Source organism: Heloderma suspectum, chromosome 2, assembly GCF_057233095.1.
Source record: "Heloderma suspectum isolate Gila_16-S chromosome 2, 16-S_ref, whole genome shotgun sequence".
Taxonomy (NCBI): domain Eukaryota; kingdom Metazoa; phylum Chordata; class Lepidosauria; order Squamata; family Helodermatidae; genus Heloderma; species Heloderma suspectum.
The window spans coordinates 175268964-175291305 of record NC_139459.1 but is presented as its reverse complement, the minus strand read 5'-3'; the positions used below and the strand labels follow the sequence as shown (position 1 = coordinate 175291305).

The window sequence follows — 22342 nt, the reverse complement described above, 5'->3', positions numbered from 1 at the left end:
CACTGTGCGCTGTTGATTGGGAAGATCCACCTTGATGGTACCCCGAGTCTCGGCCATGGCTCTCCTTTTCTTGCGGGAGGTGAGCATTGTCGTCAGGCTAGTTGAGAAAGGCAGGGTGCCCTCGCCCCCGCGCCCACCTGAAGGGCCCGGGTCTGCAGAGGATGAAGAGAAGCCATTCGTGAGAGAGCCAGAGGAGTTCTGGTTGCGCCTCATCCAGGTGCCTGCAGGGAGAAACAGAGAGATACCGGATGTGAAAGACCACGTAAGCTTCCTAGTTACAAACGGCTATTCATCATGGGAAAGGAATGGTAGCTTAGCCACAGGTCTATGGAAAGGGCTGTCCACACTCTGGGCATCCACCATTTTTCATACGGGCACAGAATCTGCTATCTAGCACAACAATTTGACATCCCGAGACACAAGGATTTAATGTTAGAACTAAAAGCAAGTTTCTAGTTCCTCATGATTGTAGGGGAAAACCTGATGTAATCTCCCAGAAAAGCATGTTGCTAGTAGCAGGCTAGCAGGAGGTGCAGACTTTGAGCGGGCCACCTGCAATAATGTATTGAGTAATCTGCTTCTAAACAACACTTTCTTTGTGTGAAAGTGCTCTCCCCCCCTCCGCCCCCGGCTTCAACTTTGTGCTGTTGTAGAGTGTGTGCTTAAACAGTGCTGAGCGATTGAGGAAGATAGCACCTTGTTTGCACCCTGCCGATTGAAAAAGATAAGCGGAATTAATTAATTATTTTATTTAATTTTAATTTATTTAATTTAATTATTAATTAATTAATTAATTATTGCACCCCCAGTTTAAGAGAAGCTAATTCTGTTTTGGTTCTGGGTGCGTGTGTGTGTGTGTGTGTGTATGTATGTATGTGGTGGTAGTGGAAGCAACTGAACTCTGGCTTAAAGTGGAAGCAGCCAGAAAAAGGGGAAAAAACCAAACAGATGTAGCCTATGCATTAGCAAACTCCTACTTGACGTGTCTTCTCACAGGAAATTGTACTGGGGTGCAACTCCACACACTGCCCAACTTTGTGGGGAGATCTTGATCAGCAGGGCAGTGTGTGTGTGTGTGTCTGGCGGAAACAGTACATGCCTTGCCCTATAATGCACATCTCCCCCATTTATCTGCGCCTGCAGCTTCTAGAACCCCCCTGGGAGCAGCAGGAACACCCAGAGCTCAGGGGAAGAGATTAAACCTTCCGCCCGCCCCGTCTTTGCTGGAGCCCAAAAAACTGCACCAGAATGAGAGAGTGAGGTATGGGAGAGATCTGTGGCTGCAGGTTGTTGCTATTTCCTGCATTTTGCACGGGGGGGGGGGGGAGTGGTTATTGGCTGTATGCTTGTTAATGCTTCAATGCATTGAAAAGGTTGGGTGTCTGGATTGTGCATTACAGATTAATATAAACAGATATTGCGTCTTAATGGCCGATATTGCCTATTTTGTAATTAATTTAAAATGTTATGTTGGTATTAGCGAAATGAATTGTTTGGATTGCTATGGTAATGGCTGTTTTGGTTTCTGCGGGCAACGCACAGATAGGAAGGGGCATGGCAGAAGAGATCAAGCCGCAGATAAGATGCCAATGAGAAAAGTCCACTCTGGCTTTCAAGTAGCCATTCTAGCGGCGTGTTGTTTTTTTTAAGCAGCTGGATGTTGGCAGATGTTAGCAGGCAACAACACTTCTCTCCGTGCCATGAAAAGCGCCACCTGGTGATCTCTGCAGACCAAGGTGCTGTTAAAAGGCACAGTAACAGGTCAGGCTGGTTTCTTTTTGGTCACTTGGCAACCCTGGCTCTACACACCACACTGTCTCTGATCAGAACAGCCATGAAACCACAGGATTGGTCGACGCAAAACCCCAGCTTTACAGGAAAGGAGGATCTGGTACCTATGCACCTGTGTACACAAACCACAATCAAAAGACAGCATTTGGAAATGGAAAAGGGCTGTGGCTCCGTGGCAAAGTGCCTGCTTTGCATGTAGATGGTCCCAGGCTCATCCCTGGTATCTCCAGGTAGGGCTGCGGAAGACCAGGCAAGACAGACCAGGGGCAGGCAACCTGGCACTCTCCAGATGTTTTGGGCGACAACTCCCGTCAGCCGCAAACAGCAGGGCCAATGGTCATGGGGGATGGGGTTGTAGTTCGAAGTGTCTGGAGCGGGAGGGCACCAGGCCAGTTGCCCCCTGGTATAGATAATATTTAGCTCAGTGGACCAATCGTCTGACTCAGTAGAAAAGGCTGAGTCAGAAAGAGAGCCAGTATGGTGTAGTGGTGAGAGTGTCGGACTGGGAGCTGGGAGATCTGGGTTCTAGTCCCCACTCGGCCATGGAAGCTCACTGGGTGACTTCGGGCCAGTCACAGACTCTCAGCCCAACACACCTCACAGGGTTGTTGCTGTGAGGATAAAATGGAGAGGAGGAGGATTATGTACACCGCCTTGGGTTCCTTAAGGAGGAAAAAAGGTGGGATATAAATGTAATAAACAAACAAACAAACAAATGGCAGCATCTTGCGTTCCTACACTTCCTAAGTGTCATGTTTGGAAATGGACACACAGAGTTCAGGTCACAAACGGGGTGGATGCACACATCACATTGTGGCTGTCATGTGTGGGACAGTTTTCAGGGGCTGCTCTGGGGATATGGCTGGAAACATTCAGTGGTACTGCGGATGCGGGCTCAGCCGCTGGGGGCTGTCCACAGAAGAATGTGCTCTGCTCCCCGGCTTAACCGCATGGACTAACAGTGTCACGAAGCGGCCTCCTGAAGCTTCAAATGGCTGTGAAATGGGTACGGGTCTTTCCCACAACCCACCAATTGTTTGGTGGCTTCCCAGCTTTTGCATGTCCCCCCCCACCCCAAGGTTGAGATGCCTCTCCCAAGATTTAATATCTGGCAGTAAGGGTTTTAAGCCAAACTATAATGGTGTTTTGGCCTTGCCCCTTTTGCTGTTGGCCCCGCCCACCCCTGGAATGCAGCCCCTGAGAGCTTCTCTGAAATGGAGTTCAGCCCTCGGGGAAAAAAGGGGCTGGCCGTGAAACGGCTCTCTAACAGAAGCCAGAGGCTAGCGTGGGAGGCACATTCACAAGGCAAGTGTGGGAGGCACGTTCTGTTGAATGAAACAAATTAGCACTTCCATCACTCAGGCGCCCACTAATCACAGGTATCCAGAGCACCCTGCTGCTACCATGTCAGCACTGAAATAGAAACACTGGGACAGGTTTGCCACTGTGAATGGCGATTACGGAAAACACACAAATTCAAGGGCACGGTGCCTGAGATGGAGCTGCTGCTCTTGATCCTGAAGTACAGCAGGGGTGGGCGACTGGTGGCCCCTCAGATGCTGTCGGACTGCAACACCCCTCATCACTGGCTATGCTGGCTAGGGCCACTGGGGGCCCAACAACATCTGGGGAGCTATGGGTTGCTGATCCCTGAAATACAGCTTCTTTGGGTGGGGGAGCTGTCTTTGCCATGATTCCTCTTGAACTGGCTTATGATTGAAATTTATATCCCGCCTTTCTATGAAAAAAAAACCCAGCCAAGGCCGCTTACAATCAAGATTAGGACACACAATCAGTCCTAAGAGCAAAACAAAAAACAAGAGACCGCACACACAAAACAAGTTTGAAACGAAACACCTGAAAGGCGGCAATGCCACAGAAGCATATCTGACATGAAACGCTACATAAAACTTGCTGGAATAAAATGGTCTGTCTAAAAGCAAGCAGCAATGGGCCCTGGCAGACCTCCAGCGGGAGACTATTATAAGCCTTGGGTGCCACAGCTGAAAAGGCCCTGCCTCAGGTACCCATCTGCTGTATTTCTGATGGCGGGGAGACCAAAAGCTGTGCTGCAGCTGTTTAAAATAGCTAATTCCCTGCTAAAGTGCAACTGCTTCTGGAGTGGGCCCATATCTTCATGCAGGGAAGATATGCATCTGTGTGGCACTAAAATGCGGCAGATATTTTGAGCGAGGGCAGCTGTTATACTTCGGGGCTCAAATGCTGGGTGATTTGGAGGCTAAGATAACAGCGTAAGCAGGAAAAGATCTCTTACAGGTAACCCTTGCTCTTCATCCTGTAGACCCACCTCTCCTCAGGAGAAGTGATATATAATAAAGAAAAATCCCTCTGTGCATGTACAGTCTGCTTTCCCACTCCCCACTGTGCCACTGCAACTGTCTCCACACACATCAGGGCTTTCTTCGAGGGCAGGTAAGAGGGACCCCATGCGGGCATGACACTTTACATCTCTCTTGAACACTGTCCCTGCCCCGCTTGCAGGAATTCTGAGAAGACAGTCCAATTCCCCACCCTCGGCAGAGACTTTTTCTGGGTTGACATATATGTTGTTGGCTTTTTGGAGTTTATTTGTTTTTATTGTATCCCACCCTGAGAATTATTAGCTGTGTAGTTACTAACAAATCTAAGAAATAAAGAAAATTTGAAGCATACAATCAGCCCTACCACCCAGCAAGGTGAGATGACTGGCTCAGGTGGGGAGAATTTGGCCTGCTAAGAATCAGGAGGCATGCTATGACCTGACTGATGCAACAGGGCAGGAATTTCTCCTGCACAAGCCCCATATAAATGAAAGGGCACTACTCAAGAACAAGGGAATACCAGAAGAACTTTGGTTGCTAAAAAACTGATACTACAATATTGGAAGGATAAAAGTTCACTGCCTATAATGCAATGGACTGAAGACTTAACAACACAAGCAACATTTGAAAGGAGTGGCATATAGGCATAACTTGCAGATGGACTTATACGTGGATATCTGGTCTGCTTTTATTGAAGGTTATGTGTAACCTATTCCCCCCCCCTTTTTTCTTTCTCGAATATTGTAATATTTGAAACGGAGGGTTTTAGAATATGTTGCTGTATTTTTATTTTGTTCTTCACTTTCTATTTTTTACGTTTTGTTATGTTTTCTGTTTGGTTTTTTTGTTAAAATTCACAATAAAACATTGGAGAAAAAAAGAACAGGGGAATACTCTTGTTCACCCCCCCCCCCAAACAGACACGCGCGCACACTGAGGCTTGCTCAGGAGAACGCCCCACTGGACAGGCTCCACATTAACGAGCAGAAACGCCCTTTGCATTTTCCCCAAATATCTCGGGTCTGGCCCTGATGGTGGTACTCCTTGGCCACCATTTAATTTCATGCAGCTACACCGGATCTGATGGCACCTGCTCACTTTCGCCACACGGGTGGGCATAAAGAAGATCTCCAGCTGTTTTGGACTGCAACTCCCAGCAATCCTGACCCGGCAGGGGCTTCTGGGAGTTGAAGTCCAAAAAATCTGGAGATCTACCTTCTGCTCACCGCTGGACTAAGGGAAGCCCGGTTACAGGCGATTTCCTGACCAGCCCAAAACGCATCTGCATCTGGGATGCTGGCAACTACCTCTTGGGCTACTGTTTCCATACATACAGGAATCCGGCCCCATGACCGAGGAAGCTCTTAGGCTCCGCAGCGTATACGCCCCGGCAAAGTCTCTCTTTCAGCGGAGGCTCAGGTCTCCTTGGCCTCGACCTGGCTAATAGGGAAAAGGACTCTAACTGTGGGGCGGCAGGTGAGGAGGGGAAGTCCACGCCTCCTAACGTCCTGTAACTTAAACCAGAGCCGCAGGCCAAAATCCGGGCCAGTTAGACAGCATTCCCGGGGCAAGGGGACGCGGAGGAAGGTTTGCACGGGGCTCTAACCACTAGACCAGCGTTCTCCACATCGTCTCCACTGCGGAGCTGCAGCCAGAGAGCGCAGCGGTTCGAAAGTCCCCCCCCCCCAAATGCAGCAGAACTGAGCAGCTGCCATTCCCACGTCCACCTGCTCTAGCAAAAGAAACCCCACTCGCTTGAAGGGGAACGGCCCCGGCTGTGCAGACAATAGAGGTCCCCCCCGCCCCGAAAAAGCCACCGCTCTGGACCTCACCCCAAAGCCAGGGCTGCAGCCCCTGCAGAGCCCCCCGTTCCTTTCATGGGAGGGACCCCAAAGCGCCCGCTAGACGGGAAGATACCAAGAGAGTGGGAAGGGGAGCGGGGCTGCGACCCTCACTCTTGCCTAACCGAGGAGGAAGCGGGGGGACGGGAGCTACTGCGCTCGGGAGGAGAGCAGCCCCCGCCGCGCTCCAGCCCCGTCCACCCGCCTAGCGCCGAAGGGTGGGGCTGGAGGAGACCATCGGCACGCGAGGGGCAGAAGGGAAGGCAAAACTTCCTACCTGTCACAGGGCAACAGCCACCATCTTGCGCGAGCGTTCGAAGTGGGGGCGTGGCCCGCGCGCTGAGGTCATAATGAAGGGGAGGAAACTTCCCGGTAGGAGGGAAGGGGGTTAACTCTTTCTTCGCCAAGCAGCTGCTAGAGCGCTGGGAGAGACGGGGGAAGCGGGTGTCCCGCATTCCTGTCTTCGGCGGGGCAGGGATCGTGCGCGGGGCAGGTGCGTGGAACCCTCGTGTACCTCCTTTGGAAGAAGGGCGGGATGCAAAGAAATGTAATCGATAAAGTGCTTCTGAAAGGAATGGTTTTCCGGGGGAGCGTAGGTGTCTGGAGTCCGCACGTACAGATGGAGGCCGGGGGGGGGGGGCGGGGAGAAAGAGAGAGCGAGCTTGAGCACGCTGCCCGATGCGTTATTTATTCGGCTATTGGGCGGTGCAGAAATAAATAAATAAATAAATAAATAAATAAAATTATTCCTTACACCTGTGTCTTGCCCTTCCTTCATATTGCGAGAACAACATTGTAGCTATACAACCACAAACCGATAGCCGGTGGGGTGGGGGGGGGATGATGGGAGCTGCAGTCCAGCAGCCTCTGAAGGACCACAAGTTGCCCGCGCCGCGCTGCATGGAAGTCTGCCTTCTAATGCAGCGATGTATGCCAAACTGAAAACTTGCCAAAGTGGGGAAGACATACGCAAGTATGTGCAACAATTCCCTGCCTGTCACTTCGGTTAGGGCTCTTTCAGCCGCAGGGCCAAATTCAGTTTTGGGGGAGCTCGGGGTGGTGGTGGTGGGGGGTGCATTCTGGTGGTGTCCCCACCCGCAAAATACAAAAAATACCAGCATGTTGTGAAGCTTTATGAGAGGCATTTCAACCTGACTTGGATTCCTGCACTAAGCAGGGGGTTGGACTCGGTGGCCTTGTAGGCCCCTTCCAACCCTACTGGTCTTTGATTCTATGAACCTTTTAGTTTGAGGGGAAAGATGCACAAAAGCCGGGAAACCACCACATGATTGATGGTTGGGAGAAAGGGGTGGAGCCAGGGGAGGGGGCGTGGCCATCCAGGGAATCCTAGAGGGCTGGATTGGGACACCTGGTGGGCCAAATTTGGCCCTCCTGTCTGAGGTTCCTCACCCTTGTATTAGGGCAAGGCAGCTTAAGAAGATGATTTGGAGCAGAGAAACAGTGGGTGGGTGTGCGTGCTTGACCCTTGCCTCACCCGCTGCTTTTCTGCTGCAACTTCCTCCCATGACTGCTTTCCCCTCCCCTCTAGTGCAGGAAGAAAAGGGACTTCCACAGGAGAAATTGCAGCAGAACAGTGGTGGCAAGCGGAACAGTTAAGCAGCAGTCCTCTGCTGCTTCTCCCCTCCAAATCACTCTGCTTGAAAGCTGTTTTGCCCTCGCCATCAGGGTTTTGTTGCGTACGTTTGCATGTAACATACAACTCTGGCTGAGCAACAGGAGCAGAAGGAATGGGAAGAATGGCTGGATACCACTTCAGACTGTAGGTGGAGATAACAACTTGGAATGTTGCTCTCTGGTTAAAATGCCCCACAAGGAGAAAGCTAGCAGATCAAGGAGAGTTCTTCTAGGCTAGCCCAATCCTTTATCTGATGCACCCACATCACTAGCAGGACAGGAGGCCAACTCTTGTGCCTTTACAAGAATGAGGGTCTCCACTTGGCAGTGGTTCAGCTACAACAGGGGTAGGCAACCTGGTGCCCTCCAGATGGATGTTATAGTCCGAAACATCTGGAAAGCACCTGGTTGCCTGCCCCCAAGTTAGAACATCCATTCCCTGCAAGAGTGTAAGGAACAAAAACAGCATATCCGGGCAATTCTATGTGAGAACTGTCACATGGTACAACATTAGAGATCACTCAGCTTTCTAGGTAGGCTGACCATATTTCCTTGAGACAAAAACGGGATATTGGGATGACAAAAACGGGACGGGGTTATGTAATATTCCGCTGTAATAAAAAAAAATAGCTAACAGCCTGTTGCACCAAAATATGAGTCTGAAAAGTTCGAATCAAACTGAACGTAGGGCAGAAAGAATATGGGTGGAATGATGGTAGAAATAACAGTAAGACTCACCCTCCTGGCTCCCACATGCTGAATGGGGCTTAGCGACAGCCTCTCGAATTCCCCGCCACTGCAGACAAGCAAGGGGGCGGCGTCTGATCGTCGCTAGCTCAAGAAGCCTGGCCCTGACTGGATAAAGTAAAGGGAACTTCCTCTTTCGTCACAGTAGTAGTGTTACTGCATGCATTGATTAGCATAGAGCCTTATGATAAATGCGTTCAGTTTTTTACAAAAAATTAAAAACAGGACAAAATTGACATTTATCTTAAAACGATGGGACTGTCGGGAAATATGAAAAAAAAGGTACTGTCCCGTTTAAAATGGTACGTATGGTCAGCCTGTTTCTAGGCTAGCAGCTGAACAAATCAAAGCCAGGAAAGATCTGGGCTGCTCTAGAACTGTATTCTAGATCGTGGGTGGGCAGACTTCAGGCTTGGAAGATCTACTCTGGTTATTTACTAGTACCCTGAGATCCACCAGCTGGGGCCTGGTTGAAAAGGCAGATACTTAGAATTAAAGAAGTCTGAGCCCAGGAATTTGTTTTGCTTACTAGAACTGAGTGGAGCTCATAGCCCTTTGACACAAAAATCCACTCCTACTTACTCCAAGCTTTCTTCATTTCTTCAGTACAATTGTGTGTGTGTGTGTGGAGTGTGTGTGTGGGGGGAGTCATTTTGTTCCTGCCATTGTTAAATGGGAGACCAAGGGTAGATCTACACTACTGTAGTAGTGCTTTATAGTGGCATTGTAGTGCACTGATAACTGTTGGGACACATTACACATTCAATATACCATAGTGTTATTTCCTGCTCTTTGTTCCACATTATCCAAAATACCACAACAGATGTCACTGTGTGTCCTATGAGGTATAAATGCGCAAGAGAGATATAGCGTTACCACGATGGGATCATAATGACATGACACAAAGTGTAGATCTGGCCCAGCACTCCTTACCAATCTACTGCAAATCCGAGATCTACCAGTACGTCCAGATCTACCTTTTTGCCCACTCCTGTTCTAGAGGATCGCTGCAGTGTTATAAGCTAATCTAATGTAGGCTCTCACCAAATATAGAATCACTTACTATCAAATGTGGGGTGCACACTATAGTTGGAGGCTAGAAAGGAGTAACTGAACAGTGGCCAGTGGGACAGGGAGAAGATTACATTGGCCTCCCACTAGTTCTAGTAAGCAATCCTGAAAGAGTGACCCTTATTTAATTGTCAGATCTGGTACTTTTAATAAAAATAATGAGATGAGTATTTGGCTGATCACAGAGTAGATATGATGGCATTTCACTGCAAGCCATCTGCCACTAAGTAAGACCCCCCCCTTCTATATTTTATCAGCCCTAAAACAGAATTAAGAATATGCACCCCATTCCTGAGCAGTGAGAAGTTTCAAGGATTCCTTTCAGCACTTACTAGGATTCTGTTTCTTTAGAAGAAGGTCACTGGAGACTTACGGCGTTTTTGTGATATAAGGTTTACTTACACATCTCTAAAGGCTGAGCATTAGATGAAGGCTCATAGCATTAGTCCTGCCACAGGATTTCCTGCAGAGAGCCAAGTCATCTCTCTGCCTCCCTTCCAGACTCAGTTCCTCCAGCACAGATGGACTTCTTGCTACAGACACTGACCTCACTCATCCCTCCCCTTGTCTAGTGGGGAAAGAAAGATGAGTCACCTCCGCTCATCACCTAGGCCTTCGTGGGCTATCTATCCCAGCTCCTGTTGAAACATAGCACCAGAATGGTGCTGGCTATCCATTGTTCTTTGTCAGGTCTTAGGAGATATTGCCTCAAGGAACCCATGCTGATAGCTCTGCTTACAGAGATCTTAAACGTCAAGGATGACATAGTTGGAAGGGATCCTGAATCTATTTGCAGTCACAGGGACTGGGCTGTAAGGGATCCCTGAAAGGTCATTCAGACTAACCCAAACACATAATCATTTATTGTTCTGTTTTTAACTGTGCTTCTGCATTATTTTTAATTGTTTCACTTTTTTCTTTTAATTTTGGTCTTCTTATTGCTAGCCACCGCAAACACCATTTGGTGGAAAGGCAGGATATAAATCAAATAAATAAACAATAGCATTGATCCATTTGGCAGCTTCCTTGTCAGTCCCAACCCATCCAGGCACTGTACTGTCTTCAGTTGCAGTCAGCTGTGCCCCTTTGCCTTTGATTGACATAGGAGCTGTGGGAGGTATAAAAGGTCCTGGAGGAGCAAGCTTGGATATTGCCCTTTCTTTCCTCCACAAGGGTGAGTGGTCAGGCACTGGGCTAGGCCTTATGGTAAGTATGTCTATTCAGGGACAGAGCATATATGGTCTTAGCTTTTAAAATGATGAACAGGTATTTGGTTTTTCGGTTTTGTACTGTGTCTTTGGGTCATTTCTCTTGAAATCTACTTTTCTGCTTTGTAAGTTTGTCACTCTGTTAGGTTTTTTTCGTTTTCTTCCTCAAAATGACCCTTTTGGCTGCAATCTGTTCCAAGGAGGCCTACAGCAGGATCCCTTGTTCAGAGGCATGAGTTGCAAGGGACTTGTTCCCTTGTCAGTGTCCTTAGGACTGTAAGAGGCTCTTCTCAAGTTCATGATAAGCTCAGTATTTTCAGAACAGATCTACCAACAGAACAGGCATCTGTTTTGCCCTACATGTTTCTAGGTGGGAGACCTTCCTCCTGGTCAAAATACGGTTAACTCAGTTTCCCTTCAACCCTTGCTGCTAGTGAGATGCTCCCCAAATGGTAGGCCTCTAATGGAAGCCCCAAATTCCTTTCCCAGCTGGCTCTACCCCACCTTTTCTCTTCCAGGCTGGCTGCTGCCTTCCCCTCTTCATTCTGTTCCTCTGTGTAACCCATGCTGAGGTTTTTAAGGGCCAAACTAGATGTGCTATGAATTGTCTGGATGTGATTAGTGTGCATGTTATGTAAGTAGCGGCCTTAGGGCTGTTGTGTGTGTGTGTGTGTGTGTATGTGAATTTTCTCTTTGCTTGCCATTGTCCTGACAACTTGCCTCTGTAATGTTACTATTTTACTATTTGTAATTAAAGGGAATCCTCCATCTGTGCCAAGGGAAGCTTCCCTTGAATGCAAACAGCAGCTTCAGAAAAGATTGTCTCCGGCAAGAGGAAAGAGAAAACACCCCCACCTCCTGCCCTGCATAGTCCCGAGGCCAATTACATAACCAAAATAATGTCATTCACAGAACATCTACTTTAACGCTGCAATTTTAGCATATAACTGATTTACCACATAATTAAGACCTATAACTCTAAGATGTTTGTCACATGCCTCCCCCCTTGGGGGTGGGGTAGGGTGGGGAGCTAGGAGCCTTTTTAGCACACAATCTCCATCTGGATTGTGTATTTGACATTTGACTCTGGACTACTATTGAGCCTTGCAAATCTGCAATATTTCTGTGACTCCAGTCATTTGTAAATCCATATCAGGGAAATGAATGGTCAATAATTCAAGCTTGTACTTGAGTCTATCTGCTTTCCTGGTCTAGAACTAGAGTTCCCAGCATGGTGCCCATGTGCCTGCAGACACCTCCCTTGGCACTGGCTGGGCTTCCTGGCTCTCCTGACTTTATTTTTATTAAGGTTTTTTTTAATTAACTGGGCGTTTGGTGTGCTGCAAAACAAAGTGCTGCCCTCTATCACTATCTTTATTTGGGTTCAAGACTGTTTTTGCATGTTAGAGATCAGGCCCCACCTTTGCCTTATACTTAAGTTCTTGAGTAAGTTACTTCTTTTTTTAGGCTTGCCAATTTGCCTTCTGGGAAATGAGTGTGTTTGTGACTGTCCATGCCTGCCACGGTAGCCATTTTATGAATGGCCAACCCCCCCCAGCCTCATGGCAGCCATCTGGTCCTAGGCATGGTCTGAAGGCACATGAGACAGCTACCTTGCTGAAGCTAAGCATGTCTGGTCAGTGCTTGGAGGGGAGATCACCTCACGATGGAAGAAAGGTGGGATATAAATTAAATAAATAATTATAAGGGCACCTATGACACTCCCTCAAACTTCCAGATGTGCCTGCTGACTGAAAGAGGCTGGGAACCGCTGGTTTAGAAACTTCCTAGTTGTGATCTTGTAGGTTGGAAGTTGATGCAAAAAGCAATGTTGTGACGCAGTCGCCATCTGTGAACGGTCCCCAGGTTGAGGTCTCTAAATGGTTTTGCTTTCCTTCTAAATCTGCAGTTCTCATCCTATCCCATGAATCAAAGACCCTGGCAGGCTGATTCCCATCACAGCAGACATGATAGGGCCAGATGCTCCTGACCTGGCATGAGGCATCCTCCGATATTCCTGGTGTATGAAAGTGGTGTCAATGGCCATTAGCTTACATGGTACTCCAGGGTGGCATTGGGGTCCATGACAACGGAGACTCCATGTACAGGGGCAGAGGGAATACCAAATACTAGCTATGACCATCTTCATGGCCTGCATCAGACTGGCTGCTTTAACAAAGGGAATACTAGATTAGGTGACCCTTGGGATGATGCCATTTCTGCATTATTCTATAAGTGCAGGTGCAGGATGCCTTCTACACCGAGAAGCTAGTCCCCCCACCCCACAGAATCTAGAGGGATGAAGAATGGGAGGATCAAGAGGGTGGTGTTTTCAGGCCAATTTAATTCTACTATTCAGAGCTCTACACACCAATCAGCAGTCCTGACTTGTTACCCTTTGCTAGAAAATGTAAGTTTTCCATCCATGTTTAGACAGGAAAAAGTCCTACAACTCCTACTAAACAGTTGTAGTCCTACAAAAGAGTTTAGGACTTTTTCCTGTCTAAACATGTGTACGATTGTGCCTTTACTTATAAAAGTTGACCCAGGGTGGGCTGATAAATGGTGGTGGTGGTGAAGGCAAGACTGAACTATCATAGGTTATTACCAGGAGTTGGAGGTGGAAGGTAGGTCTTGCTGGAGCGGTACTCCTAGGTTTAGCACCCCTGCCTTCATGGCGACTGGTTGCCCTTTACTTCTATGGAGGAAAGTGAACTTGTTAATCTGAAAAAATAGCCCTGTTATTTTATTGTGTTGAAAGCAGAATGGTACCCACAAATCTATTTGGCCATCCTTGCCTTGAAGTATCCTCCTCTCATCTTAGGAGGGGATGAGTGTGTCTTGGGAGGGCATGTACATAGATGGTTTTGGAAGGCTAGGCAGCCTCCTTCCATCAGTGCCAGCTCCAGTATTCCGGAGGGGCTCTTAGGAACTCCTGAAGCCACTTTAGATAATCAGGCCAGGGTTGTCTGTCATGACTAGCTGTGGCTCCCCAAGGCGTTGGGCAAAGGTCTTTCCCGGCACCAGTTCATGATCCCTCCACACTGTGGTGGAACCTGGGACCTTCTCCAGGCAAAGCTCAACCACGGAGTGACGGCCCCTGAGCAAGACACCCTCTTGGGCCGCCTCGAGAGGTGGGCCATGCCGACGCGCGTATTTTCTCATGCAGCTTCTTTCGTGGGTGCTCCATGCATCGCGCGAGGAGGGGCAGCGAGGCCTCAGCTGCTCTTGGAGCCCCAGCAGATGCGCCTCCTGCAGCCCTCCACTGCTTGCTTTGCTCCGCTGGATGGGGCTGCAGCCCAGCTCGCCTCTTCCGCTTTGCTCCATGGATCTGAGCAAATGTCGTGGCTGAACTTGACTCCTTTCTTCCAGCTTGCTGGTGGCTGGCTGCGGGCCCACAGGAACTGTGGTGAGCACCGTGCCGTCTGGTTCGAAGGCGGGCGGACTGGCCGGATTGGTGGAACTGTGGGGCCGAACTGCACACGGCCTGTGGCTGCATGGCTTCCTGGCCCTTCTTGTTTAGCCTGGAGAACTACTGGGGTTGGTAGTAGTGAATGAGAGTAGAGACATTAGTGGGAAGGGTGGTGGTTAACCCTTTCACTGTCTGCACCACATCAAATTGTCTTCTCAAACATCCATTTGAAAAGTGGTGGGCAATGCAACAGAGAAGGGCAGGTGTTTGGGAGGGGGAAAATATTTATTTATTTCATTTCTGTACCGCCCAGTAGCCGAAGCTCTCTGAGAGGTTCACAAAAATTAAAACCGAAGAGCACATAGTAAAACAATATAAAATATAAAGACATTAAAACCCCAATATATCAATACTACCAGACTAAAACCAGAATAAAACCTAGCAGCAGTGCAGGGATTTAAAATACAAATGTAAAACAGCAAAGCTAAAAATCTAGAAAGCTAAAATTTGTGGGAAAATTAAAAGGTCTTCACCTGGCGCCGGAAGGAATACAATGTAGGTGCCCGGCAAACCTCACTAGGGAGCTCATTCTACAGCCGGGCTGCCAGAGCAGAAAAGGTCCTCCTCCTAGTAGCCACCCGCCTCACTTCCTTTGGCAGGGGCTCACGGAGAAGGGCCGCTGAGGATGATCTTAAGGTCCGCCCAGGCACATATGGGAGGAGGCGATCCTTCAGGTAACCTGGCCCCAAGCCGTTAAGGGCTTTGAATACCAGCATTTTGAATCGGGCCCGGAAATGGACTGGCAGCCAGTGCAGCTGGAAAAGTACTGGCGTAATATGAGCTCATTGGCCAGTCCCTGTTAACAATCTTGCTGCCCTATTTTGGACCAGCTGAAGTTTCCGGACCATTTTCAAAGGCAGCCCCACGTACAACGCATTGCAGTAATCCAGACGAGAAATTATCAGAGCATGGATAACTGTAGCTAGGCTATCTCTGTCCAGATAAGGGCGTAGTTGGTATACCAGCCTAAGCTGATAAAAAGTGCTCCATGCCACTGAATTCACCTGTGCCTCAAGTGACAGTTCTGGGTCCAAGAGCACCCCCAAATTATGAACCTGATTCTTTAGGGGGGTGCAACCCCCTCCAGAACAGGTTGAATATCACCTAGCTGGGCAGATGAACCACTCCCAACAGTACCTCCATCTTGTCTGGATTGAGTTTCAGTTTATTGGCCCTCATCCAGTCCATTACCGTGCCCAGGCACTGATTCAGAACAGCCACTGCCTCACCTGGTTTTGATGAGAAAGAGAGATAGAGCTGGCTGTCATCTGTATATTGATGGCACCTCAGCCCAAACCTCCAGATAACCTCCCCCAGCAGTTTCATATAGATGTTAAACAGCATGGGGGATAAAATAGAGCCCTGTGGAACGCCATGGCACAATTGCCATGGCACAGAGCAATAATCCCCCAGCACCACCTTCTGGAGTCGGCCATCCAAGCAGGAGCGGAACCACTGCAGTGCAGTGCCTCCAACTCTCGACCCAGACAACCTATCCAGAAGGATACTGTGGTCCATGGTATCGAAAGCCGCCGAGAGGTCCAGGAGAATCAACAGGGTCGCACTCCCCCTGTCCCTCTCCAGGCAAAGGTCATCCCACAGGGTGACCAAGGCAGTTTCTGTTCCAAAACCAGGCCTGAAGCCTGATTGAAATGGATCTAGATAATCCGTTTCATTCAAGAGTGCCTGGAGCTGTCCTGCAACCACCCGCTCAAGCACCTTGCCCTGGAAGGGGATGTTGGCCACCGGCCTATAATTGTTAACATCCTCTGGGTCCAGGTTAGGCTTTTTCAGGAGTGGTCTGATTACCGCCTCTTTTAAAGAGGCCGACACCACTCCCTCTCTCAAGGAGGAATTTACAACCACCTGGACCCAGCCAGACATCCCCTCCTTGTTTGATGTAATAAGCCATGAAGGGCAAGGGTCAAGCACACAAGTGGTCGATCGGACTTGGCCAAGCACCTTGTCTGCATCCTCAGGCCTCGGTAACTGAAACTCATCCAATAAAACTGGACCAGATGGGGCTCTGAATGCCTCTACCAGTGGAACTGCGTTAATCATGGTGCCTAATTCATGACAAATCTGAGTGACTTTATCTTCAAAGTGCCTTGCAAACTTGTCACAGCATGTAACCGAGGGTTCCACAGTCTCTCTCCCTGCCCTGGCCCAGAATGGAACAAGCTGCGAACCACTTGGAAAATCTCCGCTGGATGACACTGAGAAGATGCAATGCTGGTGGAAAAGAACGGTCTCTTTGCCACCCTCACCGCCCCAGAGTAAGCTCGATAATGAGCTCTAATCTGTGTTCGGTCAGACTGCCGAACACAAGGATTTTGCACTGCTTTTCTGTGCTCAGTTGCCCTTCAGGGCTGGTGGTCTCTCTCTCTCTCACTCACTCACTCACTCACTCACTCACTCACTCACTCGTGTATAGCAGTTTGGATGCTGGAAACCTCTGGATGCAATTGTGTCAATACACTGATACATTGATAGTGGACAGGGAAAATAAGATCTTGGTCAGTGGCCTGGATAAGCATGAGTTTTGTGGCCACCCACATCAATGTTGCCATCTTAACTCTTGCCTTTAGTAGTTGCCTGTCCCTACCCACAATTGCAATGATGTCTATGTCACTTCAGAGTGTTGGGATAAAGATTTCCTCTTGCCTCTTAACAGACCAAACCCTTTCATTGGCATCAGATTCAACTCTTGGATGCTTGCAATAGGATTTTAAGGCTAGGGATGAGGCAAAGCTCCTTCAGAAGACATTTTCCTGAGAATCCTTTTCTCATTCCCCTAGAAAAGGCCACTTTGCATAATTTTCACTGAATATTCTCCATATTGGTGAACTGCAGAGCTGCTGGTGAACTTCTTTTGCCCTGGAGAAATCCAGTACGACGGTGACCTCAATTTCTCTGCCCACAAATAGGGTGGATAACGTTTGAGGCTGTTTCAGCCCAGCTCCAAGGTTGCTGCCCTAAACATGCATAATTTGAAGTAGGCTGTATTGAGCTTGGATGAGAGTTACTTTCAGGTATGTCCGCCTGAAGTTCTTGCATTCTCATATAGAAGTGTCCCCAGCAGGTGCAGAATACTTTCCCACTGAGGAAAAGTGGGTTCCCTCCATGTGTTGCCTACCTGAAGGAAATGATAGTGCAATGGAACATGTGGAGAATGCTCCATTTCTGGGTCTCTGCAGATGTTGGTAGTGATTTAAAGACTAGGGAATGTGGGGTCAGACTGGGAGCGTGGATAAGGAGACTGTAGGGATGGCCAATCACATGTTTCAGTTATTTCCCTGAAATAAGCTCCCATCTACCTCTGTTTCAGTTTGCTCTCCAAAGAGTCTCCAAAGGCCTGGGCCAGCTTGAAGCCTACATTGATGCAGAGGAAGGGGTGGCTTTCCAGATGGACAATGACCTGTTCTGGGACTCGATGGCTAGTGCCTACCGATGGGCCATTGAGGGCCTACCTGAAAAGAGAGAGTCAAGCAAGTTTTGGATCACCCGTCTATTCTCAGGAAAGGCTATGCTGAGAAACTGGAAAGGCATGTACCTTGCCCAAGCGGAGATAGATACAGACCCCCAAACCTTTCCCATCCAACTTGTCCTGTACTCGGAGGATCCATCCCTGCAGTTTGACATCTATCACAGAGGCAATAGGGTAGCTTTCCGGGCCTACAATGGTCTCTTCCTGGCCAGAATGTTTAGAGGGTTTCACACGATCGAAGCAGCCAAGTTCTTTGCCGATGACTCGTGTTGTTTCCGGCCCTCGGTTGGAGACCTCCTGCCCCCGACTTTTGAAATCCTGAGAGTGTTCTCCAGCGATCCCTTGCAAGTGAGTAGCTGCCGCCAGGTCTTGCAGAAGCAGACCTATGTCAACCGGGGCGCAGTCCCAGTGCAACACACTTTCACCATGGCTTGGGAAATGCAGTGCACTGACCAAATCTTCTGGTACCGTCTCTGGGGGCTTGGTGTGCCCTGTTCCTGTTCTTTCATGGTTGGGGACGCGACGCCCACTGTGAAGTACACCGAGGACAACGAGCAGGTTGTCTCTGTGAACAGGAAGATTTCTGAGAGGCAAACGGAGGAGGTGCAGGTTCCCCCCAGGACCAGAGCCACAGCTGAACTTTACGTCTATAAGCACCATGCTGCTCCTGTGCCATTCAAAGCCACCGTCCAAAAAGTGAAATCTAATGGGGACCTGGTGAGGTTGAATGAAGATGGGGTCTGGAAGGGGCTGGCCTATCATGGCCTCCAGGTGGAAGTCAGACTGAAGGGACTTGATGAGCCATGCACAGCGATGTGAGGTGGTATGGGAGCTGGCAGCCTTCCAAGGAGAGCTAGGATGCAGCCCTATCCTGATGCCTAGAGGATGCTGTAGCTGTGAGGACTAGCTCCTTGTCAAGGCAGGCTGGGGCTTCCTCTTAGGGCCTCTCTGCCAGTTTTTCCTGTCTCCTAGGTGCCTGAACACGATGGCTACCTTTTTATTGCAAGAGGGGGAGAGCTCCTCGCCTTGCAGCACAGTGAGAGCATTAATAAAATTGTGAAGCTTTTTTGGGAAACTGTCTCTTTGTGCCCAGAAATTGTGGGAGCAGCAGGGGTGCCATTTCAGGTTTCGAGGAGGGAAAGCTGACTGCTTCTGGAGAACTCGAGATAAGTATCCTTTCCTCCTCTCAGATTTCAAGAATGTTTGTCGAGGCTCTCATTTTGATGCTTCTGTTGTGGCAATGTCCAGCCTAGCATGACAGTTACATGCACCTTTACTAGCAGGAGGCACTCACTGATCAGAGAAGCCCATATTTCTGAAGGTAATTAGTGTTTTAGATTCAGAATTGAGATACTGCACACAGAGCAGCTCACAAAGTTGGCTGGCTGGCAAGGCAGGTAACTGGAGTATCTTTGCCAGGTGGGCAGAAGTCTTATGATAGTGTGGGAACACTGTGCTGGAGCAAGGAGGGCTTCAGGTTTGGAGCTGGGCTACGGCACTGAGGTAGGCAGGAGTGAACACGGGCTCCCAACTCGCCTTTTCCAGCGTGGCAAGTGCCAGGCTTCACTACATCATTCTGATGCTGGGCGGGCAAGGAGAGATAGTGCAGACTAACTGCAACACCTTTGCCAGTTATGCCAGCAGTCCCAGTATTCCTTCAGGGCAGGGGTCCTGAATGCAGTGCCTGTGGGCACCTCCAATGGTGCCCACAAAGCTAGTCATTCCCTGTCCCTTCAAAAAAAACGTTTATATAAAAAAATGAGAAATGTTGGGGTGCCAGGTTCTCCTTCCTGTTCCTGCTGCTGAGCTCTTCGGTGAGCAGGAAGGGAAAGCAGGGCAAAGGCGTAGAGGGGAGAGAGAGTCTAGAGGCTAGGAGGGTGGAGAAACAGCAAGGGAAAGGGGTGAGTAGGAGAGAAAGAGCTCACAGAGGGTCTTTGTGGTCACCAATGTAGCAATAAGGAGAGGGTCTTTTTAGTGATGGCCCACCGATTATGGAATGATCTCCCTACTGAGGCCTGCCTAGAGACAACACTGTCACCTTTTCAGGGCCAGGTTAAGACTGTCCTCTGCTCCCAGGCATTCCATGGCATATGATGGGCATTTATGCCAGATGTTTGAACAGGTCTAGTATTTTATTTTAATTGTTCTTAGCTGTTTAAATTGTTTAACAATTTTGTATATTTACATTTTCATGCTGTATTTTATCTTGTGAATTGCTGTGAACCGCCCAGAGAACTTCAGCTGTTGGGGAGTACAGAAATGAAATGAAATAAATACATTTCAGTAGCTGGTGTTGTGGTGTGGCTAGAGTGCTGGACTGGGAGTCGAGAGATCCGGGTTCTAGGCCGCACTCAGCCATGGAAGCTCACTGGGTGGCTCTGGGTCAGCCACAGACTCTCAGCCCAACCTACCTCTCAGGGTGGTTGTTGTGATGATAAACTGGAGACGAGGAGGATTATGTACACCGCCTTGGGTTCCTTAAGGAGGAAAAAAGGTGGGATATAAATGTAATAAATAAACAAACAAACAAGCAAATAAGCAAGCCCGGCCCTGGTGGAGGCTGGTGGTGCCAATATTTGCATTAGTTTATATTTATTTACTCATTCATTCATTCATTCATTCATTCATTCATTCCTATACTGCCCAATAGCCAAAGCTCTCTGGGGTGGTTCACAAAAATTACAATCATTTACAGCATGGGTGGGGAACCAGTGGCCCTTGGGCTGTTCCTGGACTTTGACTCCTCTCAGCCTCAGCCAGCATGGCCAGTGGTCAGGGATGATGATAGCTGTAGTCCAAGAACATCCTCTGGGCTTCAGGTTCCCCACCCCTGAGTTACAGAGTTCAAAGATCTTAGTCAAAATGTCCAAAGGCAGATGTAGAGTTCAAGAAGCAAAGGGTCGAAAGCTGTCTTCTCCTATCAGAACAGGGATCCACAATATTTGAGAGAGAGCAGAGGAGGCTCTCTCTTAAATGGGGGCCTGGGAGAAGCCTTTTTTGTTGTTGTTGCTGGGGAAAAGTGACCTCCCACCCTCAGTACTGTGGACTAGCCTCACTTCTAGTTTGGCCCAAACCGAAGAGGACAAGAAACTGTCTCACCTTTTAGGTGCAGCTGTTCCAGGGGGAATGGACAAGTGAGTAGGACTCTTGTTCGCAATGCAGAGCACCCCCCCAACCTCCCCCATTCCTCATTTGGTCCCGCACATTCTTCCATGAGAGTGGCTTGACAGCTGAATAAGTGAATTCCAATTTATTGGGACACGGATCTAAAGGTCTGAGACTGGCAGGAAAGTTCTTCATTATGTATGTGCAAGTGGGAGCTGCAACAGAATGTTGCAGTGTGGAGAGCTGCGCTCCAGGATTACAGCCACTCTATTCTGTGGCTCCCCCTTGCTTTTTTGTACTCCCCCCAAACAATGGGGCAGCATTCCATAGCCACTGAACATGCTTGGTTCCCATGGGGCTAGTTAGGGGGTTCTCTCAGTTTTTTTCCCCCTCACGATTTTCTTGTGCAAACCATGGGGTCAGAGCCGGCTCAAGACGTTTTGCTGCCTGAGGCGAAGAACAAGACGCCCTGTCCCATTCCATGTACAAAAGCTGACTGACCTGGCAGTTGAATCTTTCTTCAACACTGGCAATGGGACAGGGCCCTCCACCACACCTGGAGACAGCAGGCTCCCTGAGGGGCACAGGGGAGGTCACTCGGCACAGCGCTCTCTCCTCCAACACCTTGCTGCCACCTCCCAACATGTGCCACCTGGGGTGACTGCTTCACTCTGTGTAATGGTAGGGCTGGCCCTGCACGGGGTCCCTCAAGCCTGTTGATACCTCCCCCTTGTGTGGGGTGGTTTTGGCATTCATAGGCTGAACAAAAATAGAGGGAATGATGATGCAAGGATTCTCACGCTCCCCGGCACTGCTGCATGGAGCTCTGCCTGAGCTCAGAACGTACAGTACCACTTTGGAGGACAGGTGGAGCTGTTCTAGACTAGCCCAGTCCTTTCTCTCGCACTCGCATCATTAGCTGGATAGGATGCCAATTCTTGTGCGATAAAACGGTGATGGTCTCCACCTTGCAGTGGCTCAGCTAGAACATCTGTCCGCTACACACACACACACACACACACACACACACGAGAAACTGAGACAGCACATCAGGGCAAGGCATTATACCAAGTCTATGGCAGATTGCTGCGTGGCACAAAACCAGAGATCGCTCAGGTTTTTTAGGCCAGCAGCCGAACAAATTGAGACTAGAAGAGATCTGGGCTGCTCTAGATCTGTATTCTAGATTGGGAGGGGGCAACCTGTGGCTCTCCAGGCGCATGTGGCCTTTGGCCAAATTTCATGTGACACTCACCCAAGTGTCCAAACCCTCTGCAATTCATAACTCTGGCATCAGTGATCTGTTTCTTCCTTCGCAGCTCCCTTTGCAGGAAGGAAGAGGAAAAGAGACAAAAAGAAGCAGGAGAAAGAGAAATAAAAAAGAGGTGACCGTGACACACCCACTTTTGGTTCTGGTCCTCCTCACCACTGATATGCAGCTCTTGACAGATTACCCATGAGGAAATGCGACCCTCCACAATAAAAATGGTTGCCCAACCGTGCTCTAAATCAGGAATGTGGCCCCATTTTTGAACCACTAATCCCATCAGCGCTAGCCACAGGGCCAAGGGTGAGGGATGAGTTGCAGTCCAGCAACATCTGGTGGGCCACACTTTCCCCATGCCTGCTCTAGATGATCACACTGGCAGATGCCTAGTGGTGTA

At 49.0% G+C, this 22342-nt stretch overlaps 2 protein-coding genes across 2 annotated transcripts in view; one reads left to right on the top strand and one right to left on the bottom strand.

Moving 5' to 3' along the window:
- ARAF (A-Raf proto-oncogene, serine/threonine kinase) overlaps positions 1 to 6275 on the bottom strand; it is a 29550-nt gene extending 23275 nt beyond the window's left edge. Inside the window, exons 1-2 of the mRNA XM_084836270.1 lie at positions 6231 to 6275; positions 1 to 221 (exon numbers count right to left, since the gene is read on the bottom strand). Of these exons, the coding sequence (XP_084692396.1) occupies positions 1 to 213 (213 nt within the window). The 5' untranslated portion in view covers positions 214 to 221; positions 6231 to 6275. The remainder of the gene's footprint in view (positions 222 to 6230) is intronic.
- A 4225-nt stretch (positions 6276 to 10500) lies between these two features.
- Positions 10501 to 18645, top strand: LOC146353366 (uncharacterized). The gene is made up of 2 exons (XM_084832234.1): positions 10501 to 10612; positions 17415 to 18645. The coding sequence occupies exons 1-2, from the start codon at positions 10610 to 10612 to the stop codon at positions 18390 to 18392; spliced, it is 981 nt and encodes a 326-aa protein (XP_084688360.1). The 5' UTR covers positions 10501 to 10609; the 3' UTR covers positions 18393 to 18645.
- The last annotated feature ends 3697 nt before the right edge of the window (positions 18646 to 22342 follow it).